Source organism: Mesoplodon densirostris, chromosome 4, assembly GCF_025265405.1.
Source record: "Mesoplodon densirostris isolate mMesDen1 chromosome 4, mMesDen1 primary haplotype, whole genome shotgun sequence".
Lineage (NCBI taxonomy): Eukaryota > Metazoa > Chordata > Mammalia > Artiodactyla > Ziphiidae > Mesoplodon > Mesoplodon densirostris.
Genome location: NC_082664.1, coordinates 184,421,250 through 184,437,514, shown reverse-complemented (window position 1 = coordinate 184,437,514; position 16,265 = coordinate 184,421,250). Strand labels below are relative to the sequence as shown.

Sequence of the window (16,265 nt, the reverse complement as noted above, 5' to 3'; positions counted from 1 at the left end):
AACTTATGAGAAATATGCAGACCCTATGTAAAGAAAAACTACAAAAATTTGTTGAATATCATGAGAGGTGATCATAATAAAGGGAGAAATAAACGTTGTTTCTGAGTGGGAAGATCTGATATAATAAGGATATTAAATTCAGTGCTATCCTAAATTAACTTCCAATGGAGTTTTTAAAACAGAATTTGTCAAACTTATTCGAAACTCCAACTAGAGAAGTACACTCAATTGTCTAGATGTGAGTATTTTGAAAAAAGTGAAAATAAAGTAGACACAGCCTGCCAGATGTCAACACGCACAACAAAGCTACAGTCCTGAAAACAGCGTGCTACTGACAAAGGAGTATCTTTTAAGCTGGATGGTATACAGTACCGTCTAGAAACGGACACACACACAAAGGGAAGCATTTCAAACCAGTAAGGAAAGGTGGAAGTGCTCAGGACGCTGTGTGAGGACAGCTGGCTACCAATCTGGAAAAAAAATCAGATCACTACCTCATACAATTTATAAAAGCATTTCAGGTAGATTCTGAGCATATAAGTGCACAATTAAAATAATAAGAGCAGTAGAGGAAAATGCAGAATCACGACACAGGACAGAAAGACCCCATGAAGATTTAACCCAAGGTCTCCTTCCTGGCCTCCTTCCCCACCTGAGAGCTGTTCCTCCCGTTGCTCAGAGCCCAAGTTCTGCTTCTAACAGAGGTAACACGGTCTGTATTTAACTCTGATGTTCAGTACGCTGTGGGCTTCCTTCTCTCCCTAGAAATCTCACAGAATCTCAGATTATCAGAGGTATTAAGGTACTCATGGATCATCTTATCACAGCCCTCATGTGATGGCTAATGGAGCCAAGGCCCTGGTTAATAAAGGCACTTGCCTTAGAACACATACCCAATTGCCAGCAGTTCTGGCTGAATTCAGAGCTCCTGATTTATAAGGCAATGCTCTCTGCTCTTTCCATGTTACAACTTCCTGGGGCTTAATCTACAAGTGGGTAATTTCAGGTCAGGTAGGAGGGAGGATGGAAAGAAAATCTGGATACAGAAAGTCCTTTGCCAAACCACAGATGAAGCAGCAGATACTTAACTATAGTAAAATATACATTAAACTTGTCACGCTTCCACTGGGCCTCCACCCAGACCATTACACTATCATTTTAATTAAAGCACCTGAGAGAATGAGGTCAAATATAGATGATTCCCTTTTCTGGGTCTCCTCTGAGCTTCCTACTAGCATTTCACCGAGCGTGTGTAAGGGGGCAGGGGTTAGGAACAGTATTTGGGGGTTGGTAATATGTCATGAAATCATAAAGTTGAGCTTTTTCATATTTTCCTAATGAGAGGAAAGTTACTGTAACTATAAACTAAAATTTTACTGCTTCAATCATAGCAACCATGAAATAGTCCTCAAACACCTTTCAAGATAGTTGAGAATTACTATTCCAGATGATTTATGTTTATACTTTTTAAAACACATTTTAAGACCAAATATAAATTTTTAAAAAATCTTCTGGAAGAAAAAAGTACACAGGTTAGATAAACGGGAGGTCCCACGGGTTGGGAGTAAATCTGAACTGGTACCATGATTTCCGAATAGGTCTAAAGTAAAGGAGCCCAGGAGACACAGTAAAAACTAAAGACCAACTGCACTACTGACAAAGTTGTAAAAATACTCCTTGATCCATCTGGATAGAGTTAGCAGCCCAGAAGAGGGGTAAAGAAGGAAAAAATACAGCGAGACTAAATGCAACCAAGACGATAAAAGAAAATGCAAAACAATGATAACACTCAGCCTGGGCTGCAAACTAGAGAAGGCTGGTGGATTCTCAAGCAGCCGTTTAGCTCTGTGCTGGGAGAAGACATCACAGCAAAGGCACTTGGCACCAAGCAACTTCTGGTCAGGGATTTTACGTTTAGAAATGTAAGACCCAGTCACATTTAAGGGTTCTTGTTCTTGCCAGATACCCATCCTCTTGCCCTGAAGCCATGTGACAAGTGATCCTGAATACCACTCTGCCTTTTACACATCTGCTGTCTAAATCAGTGCAGAAACTGGAAGCAGCGACTCTGAATTCTGGCCTCAGCAAAAGGGTACGTTTTAGTGTCATAGACAGTCCTGGCAGAACAGGGTATTCTTACTTCACACGTCTCTGCCATGCTGAGAGCTCTGTCCGTCGTAACCTGAGTCTGGCTCGATCAAGGGACTATCAGTTCTAAAGTTTAAATACAGGGGCAACCATGTGAAAGCTTCAACAGCAACTGCTTCTTGGAAATCCCACTTTGTGAATGGTTGTCTCCGACTACTTTTCAGCACTTTAAAAGGTTTCCTTTTCATTTGCGTTGTTTTTCCATTTTAATTTCATCTCACCAAACTGGTCCTCTCAAAACCACTATTCTAAAAAACATTCTTCTCTTCATTTAAATGAAGCCTGATCAAAGGCAAAATTGCTTTATATAATGATACCAAAAAGGGAACACAGTCTTTCTGTCAAAGATGTCCATCTTGGTCACTATATCAAAGCACTGAGTCAGTGGGCAAGAGGCTGTTTCTAACCCCATCCGCAGTCCAGTGACTGTGGAAGACACCACACAAACCCACAGTGCCATCTGGCCACACAGCAAGGTGCTGCCCAATCTGTGGTACGGTGACGTCTACAGTGCAATTTAGCTTTTCCTATGTGAAATTCAGTGAAGTGTCTGATCTGAGGAAATGCTACAGGTGAATCTGACCCCAAAGCACCTCAGTGTTATCTGGCACTGCAGCACCTTACTGGCCTGAGAAAAAGACTCAGCACTGTGAGAAGTTGATGAGTGGTGTCGGTGCTTAAAGCTGAGTCCAATCTATCTTCCCCAAACCACTTTCCAATTGAGTTGTTAGTATCACTCACATTTTTTCAGACCACTTTCAGGTAATGACTCAAGGTCTCCAGGGTAGACCCAAGGCAGGGGGAAGATACCACTGGTCGTTTTCAAAAGCCACTTTCTTTTCCCAACTATGTTCAATTCTACTACTACTACTGCTACACACAGACACACACACACACCAAGACACTTTTGCCCAGCAGCAGTTAACTGTTAGAGATCTTCTACAAACAATTCCTCTTTCCCTTAGTAACACAGGTAAGACCAGATGTCTATTACAATCTATAATCTACCAACATGTGTGAAGACTTTTCCACTGCAGCCATTAAAATAGATTAGTTTTTTTAAAAAATGCACGCACACACCTATCCTAAATTCTGAAAAGTTCAACACTAATGACAAGCTTTTTAAAATAAAAGTCAATTAAGTACCTGAAATTGCCAAAAGTCGTAGGCTTACTGTACCAATGATCAGGATTGCATTTCCAAGCAACCCAGTAAACTTGCATACAAAAAACCCAACAATTTCAATGCCCAGTGTAGAACCCAAAGCAATTTCCTAATCTGCAAATTAAGGGATTGAACTGGAAGATCCTTTAGTGTTTAATGCTGAATTTATAAAAATCCTTGCCTGTTTTCCTCTTTAGTACAATGAAAATAAGATAAATTAGGTAACACAGAGAGGAAAGGTTCATTATGCAGCTGCTATTTAAACATGCCATCCTTCATTTAGACTGAAAACCATGAAAAAATTCAAATGTGAAAAAAAACGAAGTGAAAATTATTATTATTATTTTGCTTCCTCAAAACTCACAATTATAAATGATATAATTTCTAATAGAAAACAAGAACACAAGCTTCCAAAATTTAAAAGTACCAAACTTCAGGACTAGAAAAAAACACATATTTATTCTGAGTAAAAATTCTGTTACATCAACAAGACGAATTTTGACATAGAAAAATACCTGTTTAATTTTAGAAACAAAGTTGGGAGGCAGAAGGGAAAAACTAACAGTGACGCACCAAAAAAGAAAGAAAGAAAAGAAACCACTTCCACACTCATTAAATAGAATGTCTTGTTATTTCCACAGACAGTAACAACTTTTTGACATTCACTTCAGGCCCAGGCTGGAGAGGCGTCAACGGGTCTTATTTGGTCTTGTCAGTGTGTAAAGAGTTTACAAACCTGACTGAAGTTAGAATTAGTGGGAGTTAGGCACTTATATTCCTTATACACAGGAGAAGGGGGAAAAAGGTCCTTTTATGCCAGCTTTGAGTTTGGCTTGAGTTTTTGACTTATTTAGAAGCCCTAGGGAATGAAAAGTCTCTTAATGGAAATACTGACACAGTCTTCAATACAGTGACATGAACCGGCACTTCTACGAAACTGCACCAGGTGTGACTGACCACCCCAGCCAGTCGAAATGCAGTGTCGGAAAATCAGTTACAACAGACGGAATGCCAGGAGACAGGGGATGCCCCTGCAGAATCAAAATGTCATGTTGATAAACTTGTTTTTAACAGAAAAACAGATCAAATGGATGGGATCTTTACTCTTACATGCGGAGGAGAGAGGAAATGTAAAATTTCTGCATTGATGTTCTCCAATTCTATCATTGGATTAAAAATAGTCATTCTTAAAAAGCCAAAGTAGTCATGTCAACCCCGAGAGTGAATGGGGCAGAAGAGGGTAAATCACTGGATCTAAATCTGTGCTGTTTCTTAAATCTCACCCACAAGGCAGGGACCTAGATAAGTAGACAATAGATATCATTACTTAGTGAAGTCAAATTCAGAAAAGTTCCCTTTCTTTTTATTTGCCTGTCTGCTATACTTTTTATTCTTCAGTGGATTTTCTTTAAACCCACTAAACTTTTCCATTTATCATCCTTGCATTTTCCTGAAAGTCACTCTTTTAACTTGAAAATTGGTTTAGTTTCATTGTATACTTTCTAAGTTTTTATTTCAACTCTCTTAAACATCTCAGTTTTAAGCTTCTCTCTGTTTACTTTTTTCTACCGGTTTTAACTTTTTTTGCATTTGCCTTTTTTTTTTCACCCATTTACTTATTCAGGACCATTTTCTTTCCCTTGTCATGTTCGCAGACACAGATCAACATATACATATGTACATTAAAATTGTCTTTCATGATTTAAGAGGCAGACTAAATCATGAAAACACTAACTCGTTGACTTGAGAAACAGTTCCGGAGCAAATACATGAAAGACACTACTAGGTGCTAGGAGGACGATAAAAATGAATAAAATACCATTTCAGGGCCCCAGAGAGCTTTTAATACACACAAGGCAGCAAGTATCAACACGAAAGAAGAGACAGGATGCAGCTGCATTTCAGAGGCAATCTGTCTATATTCACACAAATTTGAAACGTGTTGCTGTCATTCTAAGGCACCACATGGAGGGAACACAATATAAAGGGACAAAAAACTCAGGATCAAGCACAGCCCTAAAAGTGCATACTTCTTCTAAGCTAGGCTGCCGTATATTTTTGATTTGTTTGTAAGCCAGGTTGTTGAATAGGGCTGTTAAGTCTCAGCTTCTACGTATAGACTTTCTCAGGCCCTCACATGATACCAAATAACAAACAAAGAAAAGTGAATGAAAAACTAACGCCTGAAGGAGCCAGCAAACTGCTTATGCCAACATGTGTTCTCTTTTTCTATTTCTGTCTGCCATGAATCTCTCAGTTTTTAACAGTAGGTGGAACACTTACACTTACACAGTTTCATTTAAATTTTGCAAGTGAATCCATAAAGAAAATTTACTTTCAAAGATCAAGCTGATATGCATTTCAGAAATAATCCATGTGAATGTGTTTTGCCATCATCATCACTGATAAACATTTAATAATCTATAGTGTTCAGAATATCATGCTTAAGTTTTTATAATTCTACCCCAAGCCTCCCCAAACCTCAGAATTTCTGTAAGTCTCATTTTGAAGGTTACTGCTTTGGAATAAGCCATTAGGAAAGATCCCTTTTAGAACGGCTATCAGAAAGTCATCGTCCTTCATTCAAAGGCATCAGGAGCAAGTTCAGAGTTGTGGTGAATCCTAAAATTACTGATTTGAAGGGTGGAAACATATAAAAAGCAACAGGAGGAGGGAGTTTAGAGAAGAGAGAGGATGCGGAGGCACACCTCACATGCTGTGTTTCATACTGTAAGTCTAGGAGAGCAGAAAATTCTATCTTTTTAAAATCGGTCCTGAAATTTCTATCTGGAAATTTCACTTAGGTGGAAAACCTCATTTCCAGATGGTATCTGATAGGTGAGGTATTATTGCAGTAAAGACACAGGACAAAAAATTGGATAACCTTTCAAGTATCCTTTAAATGTCACAAACTGGGCTGGTGATAGAGGGTTTTATTATTCTCTGCTGGAGTACATCAACAGTCATTTGCATGCCAGGAAAAGAATGTCTGGAATCATCCAACAGGGCTAAGCTTAATCTTTCACTAAAAACAAAGAAGTGACAAGCACAAAAAGGGAAATAAAAGAAGATGAAAGTATCCAAAGTCGACTTACTGGTCAACAAAATTCCAAAGAGAAACTAGCATGTACACAGAAACCCATGCTACCCTTAACAGCTGGGTCTTGACAAAGCCTTCTGTCAACTACCATGAGGCTTCCTTTAAGCTACCCCCAAACACCTAAAATTGGTGAAACAAATTAGCAATGATTATTCACCGTTCAAAAGGATCTGACAAGGCAGTTCTTTAAATCTTTCCTCTGCTTCACTTAAACTACGATTTCTTTGATGAGTAAGGCCCAGGGCTCCAGCGAGCCTAGAACGTTTTTGTTTGCGGTATGAAGGCATGAAAGGGCACCTCGTACATGAAGGACTTGCGCCCCAGAAGTTTACTGTGAAGTCAGCAGTTTAGAATGGACAGCGCCATTTCGCCAAAGAAACTGTGCTATAAATTAGGGTTAAATCCCAGGCTAATGCAATGGTTTATTGAACTCACGAGCAACCCTGGCTTTCACTACTTACTGATAGTACCAGCTTAAATTCTAAAGTACACAAGTGTGCAGGAAGAGAACGAAAAAAGAACATCTCTACCACCCACCGGGGTTATCATTAGCCAAGAAAAAACATTTGGAAATGGCATTTAGCTTTTTGTCATTCTCCCAGATTTACTTTCTACTGCCTTGTTTGTCTTTCCCCAGTAACTAAAATCCCTAGTTCCCTCATTTTGCCCCATTTTGCAGGCCATTCAAATGGACTCCACCTCCCAAAGAGTCCTGTACACCACATAAATGACTTTTTTCTGTCCATCAAAATCTCCATTTCTGGGGCTTCCCTGGTGGCGCAGTGGTTGAGAGTCCACCTGTCGATGCAGGGGACACGGGTTCGTGTCCCGGGCCGGGAAGATTCCACATGCCGTGGAGCGGCTAGGCCCGTGAGCCATGGCCGCTGAGCCTGCGCATCCGGAGCCTGTGCTCCGCAACGGGAGAGGCCACAACAGTGAGAGGCCCGCGTACCACACACACACACAAAATCTCCATTTCTTCAGGGATATTCACCTCAGTCAAGTGGAGGGGAAGCTAATCTGATTAATTCACACTAACATAGAAAAGAGTTCTATCCGCCAATATGTTTTTTCTATACCAGATGTGTATAATTAAGAGGGACTTTAGGCAGTTTAATAAGATGAGTTGAAACATTCAGCCCTGTGGGAGCAGAGTAAATTTATGAATTATATAAATTCATAAGCAGTGGGGAAGCAGTGGGTCTCAGAGAGCAAGCATTAGAGTGCACTAGCCATTTATAAGTCGGTCATTTGTGAGCTGCGAAAAGAAAGAACAGAATAGCAACTTGTCCTCGTGCCAGCAACAGAGCAGGGAAGTTCACACGTTTTATTTCAAGACTTGCCTGACAGTCCCCTCACCAAGTATACTTCTTAGAAATGTCTCCTTTCTCCCTCACTGAAGAAGGAAATTTAGTAGGCTTGGTTTAGGGTAAATTAAACTCAAATCCAAGTTAGGAAAGCCTCTAGTGAGGACTCACTCTGGAAGATGCTACAGATGGCGGCTGGCTCCTTCATGGAGGGCCCCATCTGGGGAACATGAGCACTGAGTCAACAGGAGTGGAGGTATGTACGATGCTAGAGTCCTCATCCTGACACCTCAGAGAGCAGACCCACTCCATCGAATATCTGAAAATTACCATCCATTAACCTAACATGACGAAGAGGATTGTAATTTTAATTCAGGTGACTTCATTCAAAAGATGACACTCTGTGACTAGGTTTTCTTGTGTAATACTTAACTGTATTTAGAAGCAATAACCTTAATAATTCTGATCAATTCTAATGTTATAATTGCTGCTGTCAGAATACGTATTGAGAGCCTACCATGCCCCTGAAAAAAGAACATCTTTTCTTTTTTTTCCTGCATGTTGTGGGAGACTGCAGATTAGAGAGAAATATTTAATGTCTATGTAAAATCAATAAAAACATGTTTGTGTCTACTTGGATCGTGTCTAATAATATCTTCGATTAGGATTACTGCTTTATAATCTACCCTCCCTGCTAGAGTTTAACAAGTGAAATGAAATTCAGTGATACATTACCCTTCCAAACACCAACTCTTTTTTTCACTTGGCTTTTTGACTCCCTATATTTAGAGAAATGCATCATGGGATAGCAGCTGTCTTACAAAAATGGGTGGAAAAACGGATACGATTTCTCAGCACAGATAAACCAATAACTTGTATTTAAAGGTGATCTCTTCTGAAAAAAAAAATTTTTAAGCCGAAATCTTTGTACTACTATAGAACTAGGGTGGTGGAGGGGATGGTGTTTGAGAGCAGACTTAGAAGGTTGCTGTTTGGATGAGGAAGGAAAGATACAACCAGAAGGAACTGAAGGGATTCAGAATAGCCTGTATGCCAGAGAAAACCAAAGCAGTTGTTCAGAAAGTATTTACTGAAATTCTCTGTTCCACCACTTATGCATGACTGCTAACCCAGATACAACTGCAGCAGCACTGTCACTCAATTTCCACAGAAGACAGCCATTTACTGTCTTCGTCTGAAATTTAGTAGACCAGTTTGAGACCAACCAGTGTTTCCTCATTCTCCATCCACAAACCCCAAAACTGTATTCTGTTCTTTTTAAGCTTATACATACGCACGAAAATCCAGATGTTTACGTGTCTAGGCTGCCATCTCATTGCTTGCATAACTAAAAGATAGGTTTGATTTAAAACTAGAATTTGGCAAATGAATAGTCCATGACACGGACCAAGTGCATTTGGAATGCTTTAATAAAAATACATGGCCAAGCTATTTCACTTCGAAAAGCATCAACTATACAGGCATGCTAGTCCCTCTTTGACTTTACATTTACCTTGGAAAAGAGCATGGATTTTCAGAAGACCCAACACACTGGGGAAATTCCATAGGCACGTGACCTTGTTTTTACTGGGCAACATAAATTTACAAGAAAAAAATTTTTAAACAACGGTCCTTCAATTACACCCCCTCATCAAATTGTAACTTTCATTGTTTTTATCTTTCTTGTTTTTGTCCATACACACTTGTCATAATTATACTCAGTGTATCCACAATTAAAATTTTTTCACTTAACATTACAATATTTCCCATGTTGTTTCATAGTGAGTATCAGTATTACAAATAGAATTTTTGACTTGTATGCTATCTTAATCTGGTTTGGGATTAGGATAACATTTACATTTTTAAAAGTTGGGATACTTCCCATGTTTTTATATGTTCCAGAAAAATGTATAGAGCATAGGAATTAATTATTTCTTCAAAGTTTGAAAAAAAATCCAGTGGATCTATCAAGTTATCTATCAAGTGTTTTGGGAACTGAGTTTACTAAAAACCTTAATTTTTCCTGCATTAGTGGTCATTTAAACCTTTTCTTATTATGAATTAATAATTTAATTTGTGTGGATAATAGCAATTCACTTCATCCATACATTTGCATAGAGTATACTGTCAAACAATTGTGCATAGTACTTTATCATAATTTTTAAAAATATTTTTTAATAACTATATAATGATTGCTATATCCTTTATTTCCAACTTTAATTTGTGTCCATTTTTGCTTGAGTTTTTTACTACTGACTTCAAAGAGCCAACTCCTGATTTATTTATCTATTTTTCAGCCTTCCATTTTACCACTTTTTGTCTTCTGTTTATTCTTTTTCAATTATCTGTACTTGAATGACTTGGTTTATTTTCCTTTTTCTCAAACATTCTGAATTACTTACAAGTTCTGTCAGGTATTAGTAGATAGTTTTAAATTTTTCATGATTGGCTAACTTATCTTTTATTGCATCTTTTACTTCTTCCTAGACCCAATTTATTATTTACAAGGCTATGTATTTCTGAGTGTTTGGAGTTGTTTTCATTGTTGGAGTTGGAGATACAAACAAAATGAGATTAAGTCAAAAATGTATTGAGATTTCCTCTGAATCCTCATAGATCTTGTACATATTTGTAGACACTTAAAAATCAGAGGGCCTCCCTGGTGGCGCAGTGGTTAAGAGTCCGCCTGCCGATGCAGGGGATACGGGTTCGTGCCCCGGTCTGGGAGGATCCCATATGCCGCGGAGCGGCTGGGCCCGTGAGCCATGGCCGCTGGGCCTGCGCATCCGGAGCCTGTGCTCCGCAACGGGAGAGGCCACAACAGTGAGAGGCCCACATACCGCAAAAAGAAAAAAAAAAAAATCAGATATCTGGCTAAATAACCTTAAGGATATATTAAACAGACCAACTTTAAATTTCTTTATAAAGCTCTGTTCACATATCAAGCTCCTTGATGTTATAAGGACTAAATGTAGTAGTACTTGTGTAGTATTTAGCATAGAACCTAGCATATCACAACTATTCAATAAATGACTGGTGGCAATATGTGTAACAGTAGCGGTAACAGTTGTCTAGCAGTAGTTACGCTCCTCCAACCTCTTGTGCAGGCTCAGCTACACCACTGATCTGGAGAAGAGTAACTCGCTGTGTGTCCTTGGTTGGGGCTTTCTTATCTGTGACATAATGTGGCTGGGCTGCATGCCCCCTGAAGTTATTAATTCCAGGGGTAACATTTCTAAATCTCACTGCCTGGCATTTTCAGGCCCTGGAGTCTGCCTACACCAGAGGTAGGGCACACAGTCCTTTGTAATGAAGTCAAGACAGAATTTTACCAAACTTGCCACTCCATCTGAAAGCTGTGGACAGGTAGAAATTGATTCCTTATTTCTAGACTAAAAGCAAAAATTTCAAAGCTACTTATAGCCCTACTTGTGCATTTCAGGAATAAAAGTAAAATTTCCAAAGCAATTTAAGCCACGTTTCCTTCACAAATGTCTTGGCACCCATGCTAGTTTGTGTTCATTTTCCATCACTATAAGCAATCAAAGAACTTAAGAGAAAAGATGAAGTACAGAGTATTTGCATGGCTGGTTATAATCTGGGATATTCCTCCATTATAATTTATTCATAAAGCCAATACATATCTCCTCTAAGAATGTTTATCACTAAGATTAGAAAATTTTATTAAGGATGAAAACTTCCCAGTAAACCATCATCTACTAATGAGCGTATCTGCTAATTAAGAACAAAATGAAAGCTTTCAAACTGAATTATAGGCCATATGTACATAATCTGATGCACAAGCAATAAAAATTATGCCTTTACACCTGTCAAAAGAAAGCCCTCTGCTGCAGCTTTAATTCTGTTTTAAACAAGGTATCACAAAAAGCACAGACTTACCTGTGCGATAGACGAAATTGCCTTCGGTTTCTGACGATGAGGGAGATACCAATTCCTCCTCAAATTCATTGGAACTAAAAGATCCTGAATGGTTTCTCTGCCTTGTCTTTCCCATCATGGCAGCATTTGTGACCATGACGTGTCTCAAAGAGTCGTTAAGGTAACGATTCAACAAGCTGCTCTTGTATTTTGGGGGCGATACGTAGTCCTCATTGGCCCGTGACTCTGGCCTCACTCCAGCTTTTATGACTGAGCTCTCACTTTTAATCACAGGATGGTGAACTGGATTATTATAGCCTTCTTCATTCATGTGGTTTCGTGGAGGATTTTCTCCATCTAAGGGGGAAAAATATCACCAGGTAGTACTTACACATACTTTTCCCCAGCCACACAATTGTTACATTTAATGATTTAAAATATATATAGGAAGAATATTTAAAGTGTATAAAATTATCTTTGATATTTAAGATTAATTTTTAGGCAAAGGAAAGCAGGAATCTATATAAACTCTCCCCTTGGTATGTTAATTTTAATGAACTTCACAAAAAATGTTATTCTGGCACATGATAAATCTGTGAACAAGAGGAAGCAGCCATAATTTGGCTGGTCATTTACAGTATTGTAAAAGTAAAGTTACCTCATGCAATAAAAAAGAACCATTATGGCACCACCATGTTTTGTGGGATCAACCTTAAAAACAGCAATTGAAGTGAATGTCCCCTTACAAAGGCAGAGCAAAGAAAGCAAGATAAAAACACTAACAAACCTTCAGAACATGAGTCATCACTGCTTACACTCAGCCGCTCAGCGTTTCCTTGAACATACTTATTGTACAACTTTATTCTTAAGGCCCAGCTTAAATCTGGCTGTCGAACAGTATTCTTAAGCCGACGTCTTGCATTAGCAAACCAATTTGACACCTAAAAAAGTTTTATTTCTCAATTAACACAAAATAAAAACATTACCCATCATACAATTACTTTCCCAGAAAGGACCTAAGTCTCTCTCATAATCTCTGATCATTACATATTCTCATGACATAACAGTATTGGACATTTATATCCATTCATTCATTCATTCAACAAATGTGCTGAGCACTTACTACACAGAATGAGCACTAACTGTATTCTGGGAATAAAAAAAAATACTGAATTGCTTTGCCATAAAATGTTCAGTCTAGTAAGAAAGGTAGGAGAGTACACAAATAACTCTAGTATCTATTCACAACAGCCAAGACATGAAAGTAACCTAAATGTCCATCAACAGATGAATGGATAAAGATGTGGTACATATATACAATGGAATATCACTCAGCCATAAAAAAGAATGAAATAATGCCATTTGCAGCAACATGATGGACCTAGAGATGATCATACTAAGTGAAGTACGTCAGAAAAAGAAAGACAAATACCGTATGATATCACTTACATGTGGAATCCAAAATATGACACAAATGAACCTAACTATGAAACAGAAACAGACCCACGGACATGGGGAAGAGACTGGTGGTTGCCGGGGGGAGGGGTCTGCGGGAGGGATGGACTGGGAGTGTGGGATGAGCAGATGTGAGCTTTTATATACAGGATGGATAAAACAAGGTCCTACTGTAGAGCACAGGGAACTATATGCAATATCCTGTGATAGACCATAATGGAAAAGAATATAACAAAAAAGAATATGTGTGTGTGTGTATATATATATATATGTATAACTGAATCACTTTGCTGTACAGCAGTAATTAACACATTGTAAACCAACTTCAATAAACAAATAACTAATATAGGAAAGAATGTGATAAATGGCTTAAGACGCATTAAAATATAATGTTACAGGAGTGCAATGGAAGGAGGGGTTACTTTGATGTCACTCAAGACTTCATGAAGAATTTAAGCTAGATTTTGAAGGAACAGGTCAGGGATAATGGGTAGGGAAGTGTGTTTCCAACAAAGAAGACACGGGAACAAATATAAGTCAAATTCTAGAGACACTGTGGTAGGTAACGAAGAAGGAAGAAAGAGATGCCCTTGAGTTATCAAACTTGTGTAAGAAGAGAAGATAGTGCCAATTTGAGAAAGTAGAATTGTTTGAGGGTGAAATGATGCGTTTGGTTTGGGAATGTCTAGTTTGAGGTACTAGAAAAGCATACAGGTGAAATGTGCAGCAAGAAAATAAAAATGGCATCTGAGATCTAAGGGCAAGGAAGATCAGATTTAGGTCAAATGCACAGAGGTGAGAGCTGAAGCTGTGAGAGCAGACAGAATGAAAAGAGGGTCAAGGACCAAACCCTGGAAACCTCCAGCAATTAAGGAGGTAGGAGCTGGCAATACAGTCAGAGACAGAGCAATCAGACAAGCAGAGAGAGAGAAAAAGGCCAAATAATACCCAGCTTTAAGCTAAAAATCTAGTGCTTCCAAATAGGTGATGGCAAAGAAATGAACACTGCAAAACAAGGTTAGTTCCATTGTTTTTGTTTAAGGTGCTACTGGATTTCTAGAGGCTAAAATGGCACTTGACATTTCTTTTTAAACATCAAGCTATCATCAGAATATATATATTAGGGCTTCCCTGGTGGTGCAGTGGTTGAGAGTCCGCCTACTGATGCACGGGACACGGGTTCGTGCCCCGGTCCGGGAAGATCCCACATGCCGCAGAGCGGCTAGGCCCATGAGCCATGGCCGCTGAGCCTGCGCGTCCGGAGCCTGTGCTCCACAACGGGAGAGGCCACAACAGTGAGAGGCCCGTGTACCGCAAAAAAAAAAAAAAAAAAAAAAAAAAAAAAGAATATATATATTAAAAACATGGAAGGCCAATACTTGCCTTTAAAAGGATGAAAAGTGGAAAGAGGATTATGCTTTTCTACCCATTTGTTCTATAACATGACTCCACAGTATATTAATGGTTTGTGTGGTGATGCTTGCACTGGAATTTTTTTTTCTTTTTTAAATTTATACTATAAATACACAACTTTTGTACATTACTCAAGCCTTAATTATTGAATGAACCTGTGGTGAATCCTACATTAAAAATTAAAAAAACTATAATTTTTTTCTTTTTTTCCCCATGGGTAAAACATGGTAGTCTTCCCCAGTTTATATACGCACAAACCATATCGTCTATAATATAATATATATTGAGTGTTACCTCCCTTTGTGTCTTAAGCAATGATAACTGTCCTCAAATTTATGTGCAGTGGTGTAATATCTTACCACGGCACTTCAGAAGCCTTAGACTCCACCAACGCCTCTTCCTGCCAAGCTGTGCTATTATTACTATGCTTTAGTCTGACTTTAACTTCTCAGTCTCCTCCAACCTCTACAGACAGACAACTTCTGGGACTATTCATTCAACAAACACATACTGAGCAGCTCCTGTGCTTTAGCCCTGATATTAAGCGCTAGGAACAAATAAACTTTGTCCCCTGCACATACAGAAGGACTAGAAGTGAAGAGCTACACGCGATTAACTATGATCCATGGGTGAGCCTGCACTATGGAAGCATGAGAGGCCTGGTCCATTTCCTCTCAAACCTCCCTCTGTTCTCCAAGTCATGGCCAAAATGTTCGTCCATGTCCCATCAGTACCAACTGGGAGTTTTAGAAGAGTATTTTTTCAAACTTCCCTATCTTCCATTCCATCCACTTGAACGGATCTTAACAACCATCATCAAATTCAAGTGCTGATGCACCGTTATGATTTAATTACTTACTTAACGTCTTCAAATCCTCATGTATGTCCTGTCATCCTCTAACCGTGGTATAATGGAAAGAGACCTGGTTTCCTGTTCTGACTTAGCCAAAGACAGGCTGTGTGAGTTTAGATACCTCATTCATCTTTTCAGAACTGCATGCTTCCTGACATCCTTGCGAACTCTGAAAATTAAGATCTGTGAATGTCGTCCATGCTCTCCTATAAAAGTGTTCATTCATCTCCTTTATGGTTGGTACCAACCTGTCTTCTGCTCTTGACCGCTACTCTCCTCAGCAATCAGAGGTGTTTTATGTCCCTCTCTGTTCCTCTTGCACACAGAGGACAGCCTGCAACTTCCCCCATGCCTATGTCACTTATGTTTATTAGAATCCAACTCCCAAACTTTTTTTGTTACTTTCTTTACTAAACATCATATAATCCAGAGGCTAATCTTAAATCTTAACTGACCTTAACGCTTTTTTTTTAAAGTCTTTATTGAATTTGTTACAACATTGCTTCTGTTTTATGTTTCGATTTTGTGGCCCCAAGGCCTGTGGGATCTTAGCTCCGCCACCAGGTATCGAACCCGCACCCCCTGCATTGGAAGGCAAAGTCTTAACCACTGTACCGCCAGGGAAGTCCCTGACCTTAACTCTTAATACAACCAACACACAGTACCGCATAGTGTAAAATCCAATTCTTATGAAACTCTTCATATTTTTATTAAAACGCGATGGACTTCAAATAAAAAAATCAATATACTTATAATTCTAACATACAAAAATAAGGACCTTTAAATGTCATGGTGGCATTAACTAGCTTTTCATATATTGGAGTCATATCGTTTTTTATGTTTTGTATACTCATAGCTCTTAACAGAGTATATTAATTATACATCAGAAGATTTTCCATAAAGGTTTGGTGGGGTCTAACAGGCTATTTCTAAACTCATTTCGTAA

At 38.8% G+C, this 16,265-nt stretch overlaps 1 protein-coding gene across 1 annotated transcript in view; it reads right to left on the bottom strand.

Annotated features, from left to right (window-relative positions):
* MKX (mohawk homeobox) overlaps nt 1-16,265 on the bottom strand; it is a 58,920-nt gene that overhangs the window by 36,043 nt on the left and 6,612 nt on the right. Inside the window, exons 3-4 of the mRNA XM_060095516.1 lie at nt 12,386-12,539; nt 11,620-11,955 (exon numbers count right to left, since the gene is read on the bottom strand). Of these exons, the coding sequence (XP_059951499.1) occupies nt 11,620-11,955; nt 12,386-12,539 (490 nt within the window). The remainder of the gene's footprint in view (nt 1-11,619; nt 11,956-12,385; nt 12,540-16,265) is intronic.